The following is a 16877-nucleotide window of genomic DNA, read 5'->3' on the forward strand; positions in this document are numbered from 1 at the left end:
TTATCTGACCTAAAGGCAAATTTCGGACGACCCCTGCAATTTCGAGTCAAGATCCAATCATAAATATATCGGCATCATCTTTTCATATGTCGAAGTACCAGCTGCAAGACATTTAGTTCCAACAGAATTAAAGTGCTTCAAACCAGTATACACAGGTATTTCAAGGAAATCATGTCTTGAAATCCGAAAAAAAAGGTGGAAAGAGTCTTTATGATACAAGGCACCTCAATAGCACCAGCTGTACGACAAACTTAACTATGTAAAACATCTAGCTGTACACCTTTTACGCTACTGACTGATATCACTTATTTCCTGCATAACTCATATTGGATTCCAAAATCAAACATTCAAAGTGACTTTCGAGAGGAAAAAGTAATGATTGATACTTTTATGGCCTCTACATCTTCGGTAGTCAGAATACCTAAAATTCATATCATCCGCACACACAAATTACGGCTGCAAATTAATGACATTCTCATAGAAAGTTTACAAGAATTTCTAGGAGAAAACACTCCTTATCTTTTCAATAAAATTGCATGAATTTCACATTATGAAATCTGTTATCAAGTTGACAAAATTAAAAATCATTGTATTCTTAAGTTTTACGAAATGAAGAGAATTTTGCTTCTTTTTCCATCAGAATTAGCAGGCGTCACATTCAAATTTCTGAATACAAAAATAAGCTTACCTTTTCCGCTTTTTTAAAGAAACTCTTCCTATTAGCACCAAATGTCCAAAAACATTGTTACGATACCCTCACGATATTGACCAGCATTAAGAACATCGAAAAACATCGTAGAGATATCAGACAATATCTTTTGCTAATAGGGGTTGCCTAATCCACAATATTTAGTAATTACTAAAGTAAAATACTTTAGTAATTTAGTATTTTTAGTATTTTAGTACTTTAAAATACTAAAAAAAGTAAAATACTTTTGTTTTCCGCTGAAGAGTCCAAATATACTAAAGCTAAACGCACTCTAATGACATAAAACGACATAAAAACATTAGATAGCCAGAAAGAGTGTGCATCACAAAGTTCCAGATTTCTTCTCTGGTTTCAATTCCAGATTCATTTCCATTTTGAGTTGCGGCTTGTAGCAATCCTGGAGGATTGCGAGGAAAATATCGCGAGAAAGTGAGAAGCGCGTTCTCGTGAGCAGTAAAATTCAATTTAATTATGAAATACCATTTATAGAGGAAATAATTGGTGACTTCGCTTTCTTAATTTTTTTAATTGCTATTACATTCCTCGGAATGGTTCAATACGAGACGAGGATGACAAACTCTCGTATAAGCAAAGTTTGGCTTCCATGGTGTATATGGCAACATTCTAGGGTCGAGATATATCTATTCAATTAATGGAATTTACTTCCTATGACAGGGATTGGACCATGGTCATCAGTGCCTCTTGGACTGTCCACCTGTCATCGTGGCAGACATTCATACTACCCAGGAATCTAAAGACATGGGTCCTTTCTGATTACAGTATTCTTCCTAGACTTTCTCATATACAGCCAGTGTAAGGTTCTCGCTCAAAGTGTATTCTAAATCTCACAGTACAAATGTATTATGAAACGGAAATTCTCGTTGTCAGTAAAAATAAGGAATCTCCATTCCTTTTCCATTTACATAGGAATTTTATCAATGTACATGAAAGTGTGATTAGAAAGTGATGAGTCTTACAACTTGTTGAATATTTTGATAAAAATCAGTTGAGTTACTGGTGGGGGCTGAAATGCCTATCAGTTCCTAATTGAATTTACTACATCTAACTGAAGGCTTTCCGTGGAAAAGGCCATTTCCTCTTCATTTGAGTTTCATGGCCCATTTACGAACTCGTCTGAAATTTTCACATTCCCTTCAACACAATTCTTGCCCCTTCAAATCCAATCAAAATTATTCGAGTCTTGCATACATGAATAAAGTGCATGAAAACAGCTGCAATGTTCATGTAAGGATTATATATAACGGTCACTTGAAAGTTGTTAAGTATTTTTTTAGATTTTCCAATATTGGTTTATATTTTGCTCATTTTGATGTTTTATCAATAATTATTTTGAAAACTAAAATCTGAAGAAAACTGGTAATTCACAAACACTCCCCGCCAAAATTGAAGATCTGTGTACGTGGCGCAAGAGAGATGGGCATTCCAAACCTTCCGCATTTCCATTATTCTGCGTCACTTACAATAGACGTTCCGTGAATATGGAGAGATAGACTTGGTAGCGAAAGCGGGAGGTTTGTAAAGAGAGAATGAAGTGTGGCAAGCATAGAGTCACCTTTATCGACCCTACTAAATGGATGAATACAAGACAATGGAATGATGTAAAATAACGTCCTTCAATTTTCTTGAGATGGCGCGATTATGAATGGTCAACTTTAGGTAATTCATTCGATGGTACAGTACAACTGTTCAACTTTTATCAAACCTTCATAATTTTTAAAAACTTATTCTTAGTTACAGAAATGATTCATTGAATGCGTATAAAAAAATTATATTTTTTTCTTCAACAGATGTCTAACTCAGACAAAAATAAACATTCTAATTAAAAGTGTATTTTATATTTTTGTGTGACTTAGACGACAACAAACACGTAAAAAAATGCTTTAACTGAAAAGTATATAATATTCTCATTTGACTTTTTTGATAACGCGTATACGAAAAAATGAAATGAAAAGATTTTGCCAATATTCGAATAATCATAGAGATCAATGAAGAACATTAAATGCGCGTTTAGAAAACGTGTATTTTGATATTTTGGTTCTCAAATTTGTTTCGATTTTACAGTAAGAGCAATTTGAAAATGTTCCCCTATTTGCTTTGAGGTTTTATTTAGATAGATAGAATCTTGCTTCTAAGATTTAAAAAAAAAAGAAAAAAGAGAGATAAAAACATTTTGCTGGAATCGGGAAATTCATACAATTTTCCGAGTTAAAATATGTGAAAATCACAGTGTTTTTCTCTTTATATACTTCTCGTGTCAAAAGGTAAGAATCGTGAATAATGGCTTTAATGCCTGCTTCTAGATTTGATAGGAGTGGTCGAGGATTTTTGAATCTGGATGAACTGGGATGTCTTCTGCATCATAAGGGTGCATCTTTACCTGTTTCCCAATTAAGAAGACTTTTCGACGAAGCAGACGCGGATAATGACGGTCGCCTCTCTTTCGCAGAGGTGAGTTCGCCAGTTGCCATTTTATGTAAGCAGTACGTATAATTTCAGATTCATTTCAAATGGATTCGGGGTTTTTTTTTCGTTCTTTTTAAAAATCAATTTTGCTTTCTTTAAATAAGCTTTCAAAATTCGGGAAATATTGAAATAGAACATACCCTTTCTTTTAATATTTTTAGTTTAATGAGTTCAGAAAACAAGATTCCGAACCGAGCCTGGAATATCTAAAAAAAAACATTGATCATTCATATATACATTTTAAGGACTTGTTTAAGATATAGCAAAAATTTATGAAATCGATTTGAATCGTGGTAACTGGTTGAAAAATCGAATATAATCGCAGTCGATTAAATTAAAATCGATTTTGGTTGTAATCGATTTGATCACAGTAATGAGATAAAATCGCATTACTACGGCAAAAACTTGGTGATGGTATGAATGAAAACCGCTTCCTTAGTGGTCTTTTTATCCATTTAAAGGTTGATACTTCTAACATACATTACATTTTATAGCTGGTGCAACTCTTTGGTTGTGTTACAAGAAAAAAATCCGCAAATATACCAGCAGAAACGTCCCTTTTTAGATTTTCTAGATTACTTAAAAAGTGCAATTAGTTTAGTTAGTAGGATTGTAGTATAATGAAGAGAATCAAACTTGCATTTTGAGCTCTTTCCAATAACCACTAGGATATAAAGTTTAATAGAGATTTACAGTTTTGATGCAACAACATACGCCAAGTTTTGTTTATGTATATTCTATCATATGTTTTTAAATTAAGGTGCTCATACGCAAACAAACTTATTAACAAGTATATAGCAAAACAATTAACGGATTTCGTCCACAATTTGATATAAATCAACAATTTTTATGTGATCATGTACTAAAATTTATAGTCAATTTTGCTGCGCTTTAAAGTTACTGCATCTGCAAAACGCACGCACAAATAGATCAAGGACATTTAAGCATTTGATAAATTTGGTCAAATATTCGGTTCAATTCTATAATTCAATAAAAATAATGTGTCGATTTTGTTTATAAAATCGTTGCGGTATTTTTTTTTTTTTTTTGAATTATTGCGTTTATATGCACACAGATTGACAGGCAGGATAACTTCTCAGAGGGATTTCGAACAGAATATAAGAAACAGTGCTATAAATTTGCAATATTGTTTTCCTGCGCATTTAGTCTCGCTGTCAGAAAAATCATTTTACAGATATTTCAAAGGATGCTGAACAAATGCTAAGTCAGCAACCGTAAGTGACAACCATTTAGCGACGTCATCTGTGACAAAGATGTTCTGAAAAATTCCAGAATTATTTAGATGTTCTAAAAAATTCCACTCCTATTTCTAATAAGAGTTTTAGTTTGAGATCTTTCTAGAAGATGCAATACTTTTTTACGGAGTTAATGGGTGGAGTCGTTATCATGTGTTGAGAATTCTTTATTCGAAGTGCTGATCACAGAGTTTTATAATTGTACTCTGAGAGCTGCTCCGTTTAATAACGATTTGCTGCTTATATGTATATGTTGAATTTTTAAAGTAATACATTTGAATAGCTTCAGTTTACTACCCCTTTGTTTCATGTTTTTTTCACGAAATAAAACGTCACTATCTATTATCAATAGAATTCTTATCGTACACCACTGGACGTATTTCCCTAACTGTATCTACAATTTCTGAGTAAAACACACATGCCACCAGTTGCGTTTTAGGGTTTTTGAATTCCAAAACAGACAGGCATTATTTCAAGAATGTGATTATTTTAGAAATGTGACGATTCAACAAAATCTGAAAGATGTTTTTTTTTTTTTTTGTCGATTGCAATAATTTCTCCTCGTATACTTTAGAGACGAAGAAGTCAAAAAAGAGAGAGGTCGGCGTTTTTAGCACGTTAGTTCTAAACTTCCTTAAATAATTTTTGCCTAGAAATGCAAAATAAAAAAAAAAATGTTAAAAGGAATTGCATTGACAGATGCTAAACTCTTATGTCAAGTTCTTTTTCGTAGGGAAAGCTCCACAACTCCACAATGGATTCCAAACTTAAGTTGATGGACTACGTATCATAATAGCATGAATTTTTCAACAAATATCAATAGTATGTCAATGCAATTCATAAATGCAACAAATGGATATTTAAAATATTTTGTCATTGATATGACTGATTCGAGAGATATTTTGCAGCTGCGAAGCTTAAAACTAATTTAAGAATCCTTTACCTGAAAGTATTCCTCTTAATCAAATACATTTATTATAAAAATTTACAATTTTAAAAATATTTAATTTACTCTATTCTATAATGTATAATGGAATTACGCACTGCAGTACTATGCGACATATTTTTCATAAAAAGATTTTGGGTCCATATTTATTCATAAATACGGGCTTCACAATAATGACATATTTCCTTTTATTTTTAATTATAGTAATTAAATTTACTTCTTTTCTTCCCTCACAAACATTTCAACGATAATTTTTTAGTAAATAACTATATAATGCTTTACCATCGTGAAATTATAAATAACTTAAGATTACTGTTTCCCATCTTAGTTTAAGACTGCCTTTGTTTTCTGAAAAAAAAATTTCGCATTTTTTCTTCCCTTGAAAATACAAAAGCTTTTCATCAGATTTGTTCTTTAAGATCACCAGAGGCATTCGCCCTCCCTTTGTCAATTATTTTTCCTTTCTGTATAATTACTAGACTTTGTAATTACGCAAAATGGTAGAACGTTCCTGGTTTTAATTGTTCGTTTAATAGTCTTTGGCATACATTGTGCAGTAAATTAAAGAGATAAACTGTTTAAAATAAGGAACTTGGGACCTCAAAGCGATTTAGACAATGATGCAAATAATTAGGTTATATTTTTCTCCATAACCGAAGAATGCATACATTAAGTCTTAACAACGTTTTAGCGGATAGAAGAATTATTCTTTTTTGTTGAAAAATGACATACAACAGTTTTACTTATTATAGATTTAATTTCGTTTTAAAAAATGCGTCTATAATGCGAAAAATGTTTAAGCGCTAATCTCAACAAATTTTTACCCACTGCAGCTTTTTGCGTCATTTAATGAGAAACAAATCTGCCGACTATTTTTAAGCAACAATACTCTTGATAATGCAGGGTCAAAAAAGAGTTACACTATTCTATTGGCATTATTTAAAAAAAATCCACTAACATTTTTCAAAATTTTCTTTTCCTCTGAAGGATTGTATTTTAATTTTGTAACTTTCATTTTTTGGCAATAACTTTAAAAATCATTTACTAAGAAACTCTACTTTTACGCCATCTTACGATATAGGAGATTGCCTTTTGTGATATAAATTTGACTTTTCTTCAAGTTCCTTAATTATTTTAAATGTTTATTGCTAAACATAGCTATAATTGAGTTTATAAAAATAAAATTTACAATAATTTTAAAGATATATATATATATATATATACTTAAAAAGAAAAAAAAGGTAAGAATATTATATATACATATATTCACGCATACACATATATATAAATGTATGTGCGTGCGTGCGTGCGTGCGTGCGTGCGTGAGAGAAAGAGAGAGAGTCAGCACATATATTTAAAAAATAAAGCCAAATGCAGATTAGGAATTTAGATACCAGAAACTCATACCGAATTTTATCCATCTGTTTTGAATGATCATGTTCATTTAGTGAACAGACAAATGATCAGTCTTGATCTGGTGCAAAATTTTATATATTTAAATCTTAATTAAGAAAGAATTAGATGATCAATTATAAATTATTAATGGGGCTATGCATAGCACCATCACAACACGTAACTCTGGGCCACTATTTGACAAGTTATCCAATGGATTCCAAAATTAATTTGTTGCCACACATTTGGTATACATCACCTGAGTAGGAGTTGATCCAATTTATACCTCAATTGTTTGCATTTTCAGTTTTGATCCATTTCTTTGCTGTGTTCTTTTGTTTCAGTTTGTTCACATGTGGCATCAGGCTGCAGCTCACGAAGACGATTTTTTATCTGCCACCGAATGTCGTGATTTAGTCGACATCGTCAGAACGTACGATTTGCACCCGCGTGTTTTTTGCCACCACTGCGACTTTGACCACGACATTGTCGAAGTAAGTAGCAGAAGCAGTTTATATCAGTTTAACAGGAAAAAAGAAACTGGAAAAGTTGCAGCTACTCGTGTTGCTAATGGTTTTCTGGAACAGTCATAATTTTTTTTTAAATTTATTTATTACAAAATGCTAGCAGAAGTACAAAAATAAAAACGCAACGCCGAACGAAAGAAAAATACAGTACACCGTACAGTAATAGCAAGTAGCAAACGACAATTTTAAAAAATCAATTAAATAACAACAACAAAAATGAAAAAAACAAAATGAAAAAAGACAACATAAATACATTAAAATGAATCATCACTACTGTTCGTCTTTAAAAAAATTGACATAAACGCAAAAGGAAGAAAAAAGAAATTTATACTATGAAAAAAAATGTGCAGATGCTGGTGCAAAGAAATTTAAGAAGTTAAATAAGTTGATATTGCAACACGGCAGAAAAAAGGAAGCAACCAAAAAATATGAACAAATGCATCAATTAAGAACGTGTATAGTAAAATTATTATTATTACTTTAACACGCCATATTCTCTCTTAAAAAGAGTCACCAAAAGCTGTGGCCAAAGAAAAAAAAATACAAACAATCAGAAACAAAAACTCACTTTCGTTCAATTTATTCACAAATACCTCCTGAAAATTTACAAAGTCTAATTTTACTCATTTCCTAAGTGCACTAAGAAATCTCTAACAATTCATTAGAGCGGAGGGGATAACGTGATAGCAATTGGTAAAAGATATTAGAAAATTAAATAGTAGGAATCACGCAGAGCACCATAGATCCAAGAAAGATTATTTAAAATACGAAATCAGTGTAAGTAAAAAAGGACAACTTGCTCAGAGGCAAAATAAAATAAGTATTTGATGCAGATTAAAAGGTTAAAAAACTTTTTTGCCTTTTTGTAAGAGCTACACATTATCATTATTATTCTTCCAAAATATTTTAATATTTTTAAATATGAATACGAAATTAGACTACTGTTTTACTTTCCTTCAGTTGTTATACGGGTCGCGATGTCCTAGTGGTAAGGTCTTGGCTTCGGAACCGGAGAGCATCAAATTAGGAATCCAATTCCATCGAAGAACCGTCGTGTAGGCGTGCCTGGTGCACGCTAAATCCATCGGGGCAAACATTTCTTTCGCTGGAGTGGCATGGAAGTTTGGAAAGGGGGTGCCAATTCAGATGTCGTTGTCGTCATTAATTTTATCAAAAGAAAATGACATGAATGTTGAAGAGATAATTCAACAGATAACAGTATCAGAACCTCTCACCTCAAACACGCTTCAATTTTCTGCTCGTCAACTCCATAATGCTCATCCAAAAAACGACTGTCAAATAATGTGTACAATAAATGATCTGCAACATTGACTGTTTTTTTAAGTTAATAATAATTCATATAGCATAAAAATGTTCAGTCTTAATAACATTTTAGAAAATTTCCCATGTATCTTTTTCCTTACGAGTGCAAAGAGGAAGTATTGTAATAGTCGAAAAATTCCAACTTGACACTTGGACGAATCTTCCTACTCCAAGCCTCTCTGATTCCGAGGAATCTCACTTTCGGCTTTGTGAACACGATAACTCGAAACTGCTGAGTGCAAACGGATGAAATTTGGTGCATAGACAGACACCAGATGTTTATATTCCTATCAAATTTTGAAAGAAATCCATTCAGGTGAAGTCTGTCTGGACGACTAACTGTTTACGATAACTATAAACCGTTAATATTAGTAAAGATTAACTCACAACTGCAGTAAAAACAACCGCATGCCATGAAAACCAAAACGCATATTTGATATGTAATTCTAAAGTGTTTTCTTTTTCTCAGAATACAGTCCGAATGAATCGCGAATAGACTGTTTTATAAAATGTTTGAGACATATGCGCCCATTCCCTGGTGTACTGATTGAAATACGAAAGCTGAGCAATAACAAACAATAGCCCAAGAAAAAGCAATCATGGTGGGTTAGTGGCAATGATTTAAAAATAAAAGCATTTCCTTTGTTTTAAAATCACTTCCAGTGTGAAATTTCTAAATCGTACCTAATGTCTATAACGTAAGTAACATTTCTTTTATGAATTGTGATGCTTAAATAAAAATTAATTTATGGTTAACAAACTAATGATCAATTTTTCTTGAAAACAAATCCCGTCATCAATAATTAGCAAACGAAAAATAATAAGAAATGGCAGCTTGCACAGAAAGAATTAAAATGAAATAATTTTTTGTATTAACCAGAATTTATTTTTAACATTGTTAAGAATTTCAACCATTAGATAACTCTCTAATTTCAGAAATAATGGCAAAGAATGAATAAGTTATTAGTCAGCTTAATTGCTGGCAAATGTTCATTGTATTCATTTTCCAACCTGAAATTCATTTGTTAAAGGATAAACCACATTCTTTGCAATACGAAGCTCCGCTTCTGTGGGTATGACATTAGAAGCAAAAATGTTGCATTCTCCTGTGAAAAAGTATTTATTGCCGTCTGGAATTGTGTTGTTTAAAAAAGGATGATATATTGAATATTTTTAACCTGTTACTGCATTTAGTTAACCTTAGTTTAACTTCTTACAAATTGTATGCTACCAATAAATTTTTATTTCACGAAAATCGAATTCTGATTCTATTTACAGCCTCTTTGTATAAACGTTTTTCTTTCTTTCACATCCGCTTTTGTTTGCGAGTTATTGATTTTAAAATTCCTCCAGACATTTGAATCACACTGTATTTCCTAATGGAAACTCATACTGTTGAAGCTGAAAATGCGCAACATTTTTTGCCCTGTCTGGACTCCATGATTTTCATAAAGACATAAAAATTCTGCCATTTATTATTAGTATATAAAAGTCGTTTGATTTTGTTTAACAGAAATGTTAATGTGCAAACCAACCGCTGTTCTACGGAGCATCAAGGCAAGTGCAAGGCCGAAAAAGGCCGCTTTCTTGTTCTTCGTTCTGGATCAAAATTAAGATAAAAATTGCCTACTATGGATGCAAAAATGAAGCATGTAAAACCGAAAAGTAGTAATTTTGGTTTTCGAATTAATCACTCTGCAGAAGATTGTTTTCTTTGTTCTGTGTATCTCCGCCTTTTTCCGTCCTCCTAAATCCCTTGTCATAGCAGAATTCCACAGTGTTTTTGCTTTCACATTCGAGAAGAAAAAATTTCCCACATCAATTAAATAACTTAATCTGATTTTTATTTCTTGGATTATGCATCAATTGTTCAAATAAAGGGAAATCTTATTTTTAACTTATCTAGAAAATTTTACTGAATATAAGAATTTTAGACATAAAAAAATGGATTTTTTGAGTGTTTGATTTTATACATTTAAGTCTAAAAGTATGCAACCTGGTCTATATTTAAGTCCTTTCTTCCCTCTGTAGACGAGCTGCTACTTTTTTTTTGCAATTTTTGCCATTGATATTTCTTACTATAGAATTTTTCCAATGTCTTCCGATTCCCATGTTTATTTACAGGTGGACGAAATTCAACGCTTGACAAATCAAGAGATGGCAGACGATCCATCCGGATGCAGCTGCGGCAGTGGTAGCATAATCGAACCATTTGTTCAACCCAGCGTTACTACGGGTTCAGAAGAAAAGGAAAAACATTTCGTGTTCTCTAGCAATCGCAGTTCTTTGAGCCCGTCGGATTACAAATATCAATAAAGGTTGTAGTGAAAGCACTTCTCTCACTTTTCCTTCAGTGCCTCTTTCCTGCTTCTAATGTTTTAAATTATTACGCCAATATACATTTAAAAAAAAAACAAGCTGAGAAACAATAATATTTTTCCAGAAACCTTTTTTTTTTTTTTTTTAAATCCAAACCAGCATAAATAATTGTGAGAGAAAACACCAACTAAAATACATAACCGACAGGCGACTAAGAAAGAGATAAATTTTTCGTTGAAATGATTTGACGATTTGCGAAAGAAAAGAGCTCTTTTTTCTACTTTTCGTCGAATCTAAGTTTTAAAAGAATATTTAAGATTTCATCCACTCAATAACAAATGTTTATTGGCCAATTTTCTCATTGTTCAAAATGTTCTGATTGTAAATGTTGTAACGCTGCCCTTGCCTTTAGGCGTTCTCATTATGGGGTCACACTAGAAAAAGACTTAAATAATAGATTGGCCTTTCCGTCACAAAGATTTAAATCATTTCTCCAAATCGTCGGATACTCAGAGACACTCTGACTGGCCAGATAAGCCTTATCAGCACAGCCCACAAGGGGGATTATAACCCCTGCTTTCCATCAAAAGCTTCCCACCGTGTCACAACTTCAGTTCAGCGTGCGATGCTTTTAAGCTCATTAGTGCCATTTTAATGCACCTCTAACAGCAACTGAATTAAAATATGTAACCACTCGAGTGAATGCCCATGCATCATATTCACAGACTTTAAATTATACAATTCCATTCACTTGGTGCCTCAGCTCTATTCACTGCAAAGGATCAGTGCAATTTCTAGCGTTTACTCTCCCAGTGCATTTTAACTACATGACCCCCTTTCATTAAATTGGAATGAATGAGCCCTTAAATCCGACTTTAATTACTTGAGAATCCATTCGATGAATAAGACACTAAATCACCTAATTAAATGACTTTAATTCTATCTATCTCTGAAAGATTTACGTTTCTCTTGATATAAGCAAAGGAAATAATTCGATGATGCTGACCTGGATGTAATATTCTAAGATTCGGTGTTAAAATGAAGGAATAAGTGTGAAATTCGGGAGTTTGATGCCAATTTGGCTCGTAAGGAAATCAAACACAAAGACTGGTTTAAGGAATTAACAGCAGCAGATAAGGTGATAATGAGTTCAAACAGTGTGATGCAAAGGTGAAATGATGAATGATGTTAAGAAAAGTTTACTTTCATGGGTATCCGAAGATTAGAAATTTAAATCAATTTTAAGCAGAAATGAATAGAATATTCAAGAAGATAGAATAGAATAGAATTCCATAGAATGTTATGCCGTTATATTCAATTTTCCTAATTTTATTCGTTAAAAATTATTCATTTTTACCTTAAAACATCTGATTTTTTTCAGGTCTCTTAAGCTATTTAATTATTTTTTTTTGTTGTTAAAATTACTAAGACAGATTATTCGCCCACCATCTGTATATTTAATATTGTATAATTGGAAAAAATTAAAGAAAAATCCTTTAACTACAACCATTGTACCTACTTCGTTAATTTTTTTTTATATGAAGGCTAATGATATTTAGAAATGTCATCAATTGTCCCCTGTTCTCCACCATTATTTATTGTCGAGAAAAATCGGGGGGGGGGTATACTGCTCCATCGCACATTTTTCTGTAGGGAAAAGTCTTTCCCTGATCAAAATCACTACACGAATTATTTTAAACCCCGATTTCGCTATTTTTCATTTCATAAGAAAGCCCTTAATCCCTGGGTACGCCATCAAAGTTTGAAACCCCTTTCCACATATATTTTCTATTTTCAAGATATATCGTATGATAAAATTTCGAAAGAAGTCCTAATTTAGATAATTGAACGATTTTGTCAATTTCATTTGCAGTTCATTTCCCTATTTTGCAAGCATTACTAATCACGCGGAATTCTTTGTGTTTATAACACAAGTCAAACTCTTTTTAATTTGATAAGATGTATTTTATAATTATATTAATACCACAAAAATAATCTCTGTAGGTGGCTAGCAAGATGACTAAATTAATTATATTAATTTTGTCATCGCGATCCATTTTGATGAACTACATCTTACCACAACAAAAGTATAATAAAAATCATTTATATATTAATGTTGGTAAACAAAAACATTATTTTAAATTATACTTGCCTAAAAATGTTACAACATTCTGATTGATTAGCAATATTTGAAAGATGCAAAATGAATCAGACGGGCGAAACGGATCCAGTTGTTGAGATTGAGGCTTCAATCATTTTTTTTTTCACAATCTTTCGAAATGAAGAGAAAGAGACGTAGCCATGGGTCATAAGCATTCATACGAAATAAAAATTTGCGAAATAACTACAATGGTTATTGCCGAACTCTGTCGAAAGTTTTTCTTAAAAAACATGCATTGTAGAATTTTATGAATTTTTTTTTCCAGAAATGAAGGATATTGATGAAGTATCCTGGGATCGTGCATTTTCACATAAAATAAAGCAATTTGAAATTGGTTCAGTGCTTGTGGTTGGGGAACTCTATCACGGACTCTTCCCATAGACATTGAAGCAGTATTTTTGAAATTTCTCTCAAAAATGGAGAGGGAAAGAACTATTGATGGCATGGCAACCGTTTTGGTTGCCTTTTTAAGTAAAAAAAAAAAGTTCAGCGATTGAGGCTGGGTGATATTTTCTTTTATTTATTATTTTAAATATATAATCACCTATCTTTAAATGCGATGATTTAGAAGCAGAACATTAAATGTTAATGCATGGTTCTTACATCAATACTGTACATTTTATGCAAGAGTTCACGAAGGAAGAAATCCAAAATGATTATTTATCATTATAGTCAGAAATTAGCACAAACTCTTATTTTACTAAATGAGAGAGTCGAGGGAAGAAGCATGAATGAGTGCTCATGCCGTTTCATGCATGTCCGTTCAAACCGTACCAGTCAAAGAATTAGATTGAAATCGAACTCATTTTGATGTAAGTAACACTCATTGTAAATGATAGAAATATGAAATAAAGTAACTTTAAGAAAGTGAATCATGAATTTTTTTTCGTCAAAGGTAACATTTTAATTCGTTATCATTCTCCATCTTTACATCTAGAAAGTGCATGTTACTCAACTTCTTCTACTTAGGATAGATTTTTGTAGTTTCAATGTTCGTTTTTTTTTATATATAATATGATCCATTATCATCGAAAATACACTTCATAATATTGCGCCTTTCCGGGAAATTAAAATCAGTTGTTACTTGCTTCTGTTTTATGGTCTTGTTTTTTCCAAGTGATCAATACATCTAGATTTTTTTCCAAGCAGCTCCATCGATCCAAATACAATGATTATTATCCTCGAAACGTGAGCATCATCACAACCTTCTCAATAATCTTCTCTTTAAGACACCCTCATTGACAACTTTTTAACAGTAAGGAAAAGTAGGGCAATAACAGTAAATAAGATGAGTAGGATATTGAAAATGAAACTATTCCACTTATTGTTAGATTTTATTAAAATATTCATTATTTAAAAGAATACAATATATAATTCCCGAAAAGTCAGAGTCAGTCATTCAGAGTTTGAATACTTTTTCCCTTAATGAATTCTTTAAAGACCAAGTCGCTGTCTCACGTCACTGGTGGGATGAAGCCGAATATCCACTTACTTTATGGGAAACGATGAAAACTAAATTTTCAACTGAAAAGCAACGTACCTTTTTATTTTCTCCTATAACAAGGTATGGGAAGATTCGAAGAATTTCTGACAAATCTCCACGTTTCTGAATCTGAAAAAAATACATTTTTGTCATTATATGAGTCTGTGAATGCGATAACCGCCTTGAGCTCAGCGGATGAAAGTTGGACTTCAGATGAGATTTGTAGATTTCTATTAAATTCATCCAGAGGGATGTTTACCATCCGTCTGGTAAATTCGATTATAATAACTTAGGGAGATAAGATTTGGTACTCAATCAACTCGAGTAAAATGTAGATTCTTATCAAATCTGTCAAAAATGGACCGTCTATCAGTCTCTTATTTTCGCATCCATGCAAACGCTATAACGCAATGAAATTCGGTATGTAATCTTGTGATTACAACTGTAGTACAGAACCAAATTTGGATTTCAATGCATCTTGAAAAACGGCGTTCAAAATACATACGATACATTCAATAAAAATTCTATATTCACGCCAAAGCTCCGCAGCTATTGTTCGCCAAGGCCAATCTTTACATAAAAAGCATTCGTGACCGTATCTTATTCACAATTTATGAGGGGTGGTGGAAGAATAAACCTTCATTGATGAGTGTGGCAAAACGTTTCGAGTAGACTACTCCCACTGGCTATTTTATATGACAATTTAAGCACAATATTTATAAAAATTTACATAAGAAGCACTTGTCACCTTTCTCCTCTCCCCTACAGCTTTCACAGGTCACGACACTTTCCATTTCTAGAGTTTTTTTTCTTTTATTATTTCTAGAACTTTCTTTCTTTTCTTTTCTTTTTTTTTTTTTTTTCATTAGAAAACCCATTGCAATATTTAAAAACAAAAATCGAGATCTGATGTTCAATGAGAGCCATGTCTAGATGCCAAATTTTGTAATAAGAATGTAGCGGCTACCACAGCAAAGTAACATTTTTTTTTCTTTTTTTTTCTGAGAGCAAGTTGATTAGATTTGAGGTCCCATGCATGGATGATATAGCCATTCAAAATCAAGTTTACTGGCTAGGAGGACTGAATGAACTTTTGAAAACAATACACAAAAATGTTCTGTCAGCAATTTTCCGGACAGATGACAGACACTAAGTAAAGTTTTCTGGTGATGCATCATCGATGAGAATAGATTTTCTCTCTCTTTCAAAGGAAAATAAACATTTTTGGTATAAAGTTGCCGAGAACATTCATGCATGTCTCAACAGTAATTAAAATACCACATTAAGTTTGTATCAATGTTCAAAATTATTTTAACGTCGTAAAAAAGGACACTTGTCTGCTCATTAGAAATAGTGTTTATTCCTGAATGGTCATTTTTATATGCATCATAAATGCAAGTTTTTAATTTCTCATTCAAACTTTTAACAAATCAAAACCTTCTCAACAGTCTCTCCTCATGGCTCTTATTGATAACTAGCCGCCTTTGGCGACCAGCCAGTTCGCCAATGTTAATGCGAACTGGCTGGTCACATTAACATTGGCGAAAAATTTTAATAATTAACTATTTTATGTAATTCCTACTTTAATAGCTTCTTCATTAAAATATTTTAAAACTTCAAATCTCAATTCACTCAGAATATTATAAAGGCCTTCAGTCATAACGTAATCTGTATCTCTCCAATTTTCTGTTAGCTCCCATAGAATTTATGCTTTAAATTAAAGTGGAAATGATTAATCTGCAATTAATATAATAATATTTTTTACTGAAACTAAGCATTTTTTAAATAATAAGATTACTGAAAACAGAGTCAGTGAGCATTTAAACCTTATGGGCACTAAAGAATATCTTTCTTAATTTATGTAATATCTCAAGAATTTGTCAACAAAATTTTTTCAGATTCATCTTGAGCAGGTATATTAATTAACAATGTTTAATTTTAAGTGCATCAAACACTAAGAAAATAAAAATCGTTTAAAATAATCGGTCCAAAACCGGTTAAAAAAATTACTTAAAAAAAGATGAACTTAAACTAACATAAATACAATTTAATTACAAAAGCATACAACTAACCTAAAAAAAAATTTAAATCGAGTCCGATTCCATTGAAATGTAAACAATCAAAATACAATGCGCATGCGTGAATTTTCAACACCAGTTACGGTAACGCAAATGAGTGCATTTTTCTACGCCAGTTGGGGTAACGCTATGTAGATTAGAAATTTTTAATTTCCTTTCATCTGTTTTATTTTAATTCAAAAGTACTTCAGAATGAATC

General features: G+C 32.0%; 1 protein-coding gene across 1 annotated transcript; it reads left to right on the forward strand.

Annotated features, from left to right (window-relative positions):
• The first annotated feature begins 1394 nt into the window (after nt 1-1394).
• On the forward strand, nt 1395-10953 carry LOC129969020 (calmodulin-beta-like). Its single transcript, XM_056083416.1, has 4 exons — nt 1395-1522; nt 3031-3178; nt 7132-7281; nt 10762-10953. The coding sequence occupies exons 1-4, from the start codon at nt 1395-1397 to the stop codon at nt 10951-10953; spliced, it is 618 nt and encodes a 205-aa protein (XP_055939391.1).
• Nucleotides 10954-16877: the final 5924 nt, after the last annotated feature.

This window comes from Argiope bruennichi, chromosome 5, assembly GCF_947563725.1.
Source record: "Argiope bruennichi chromosome 5, qqArgBrue1.1, whole genome shotgun sequence".
NCBI lineage: Eukaryota > Metazoa > Arthropoda > Arachnida > Araneae > Araneidae > Argiope > Argiope bruennichi.

Bases quoted from the DNA above. Each gene is read 5' to 3' on its own strand.
- LOC129969020 (XM_056083416.1), top strand. From the start codon at position 1,395: ATGGTCATCAGTGCCTCTTGGACTGTCCACCTGTCATCGTGGCAGACA. The intron at 1,523-3,030 runs GTAAGGTTCTCG...GCCTGCTTCTAG, and splicing joins CTTTCTCATATACAGCCAGT to ATTTGATAGGAGTGGTCGAG. The intron at 7,282-10,761 runs GTAAGTAGCAGA...GTTTATTTACAG, and splicing joins TTGACCACGACATTGTCGAA to GTGGACGAAATTCAACGCTT.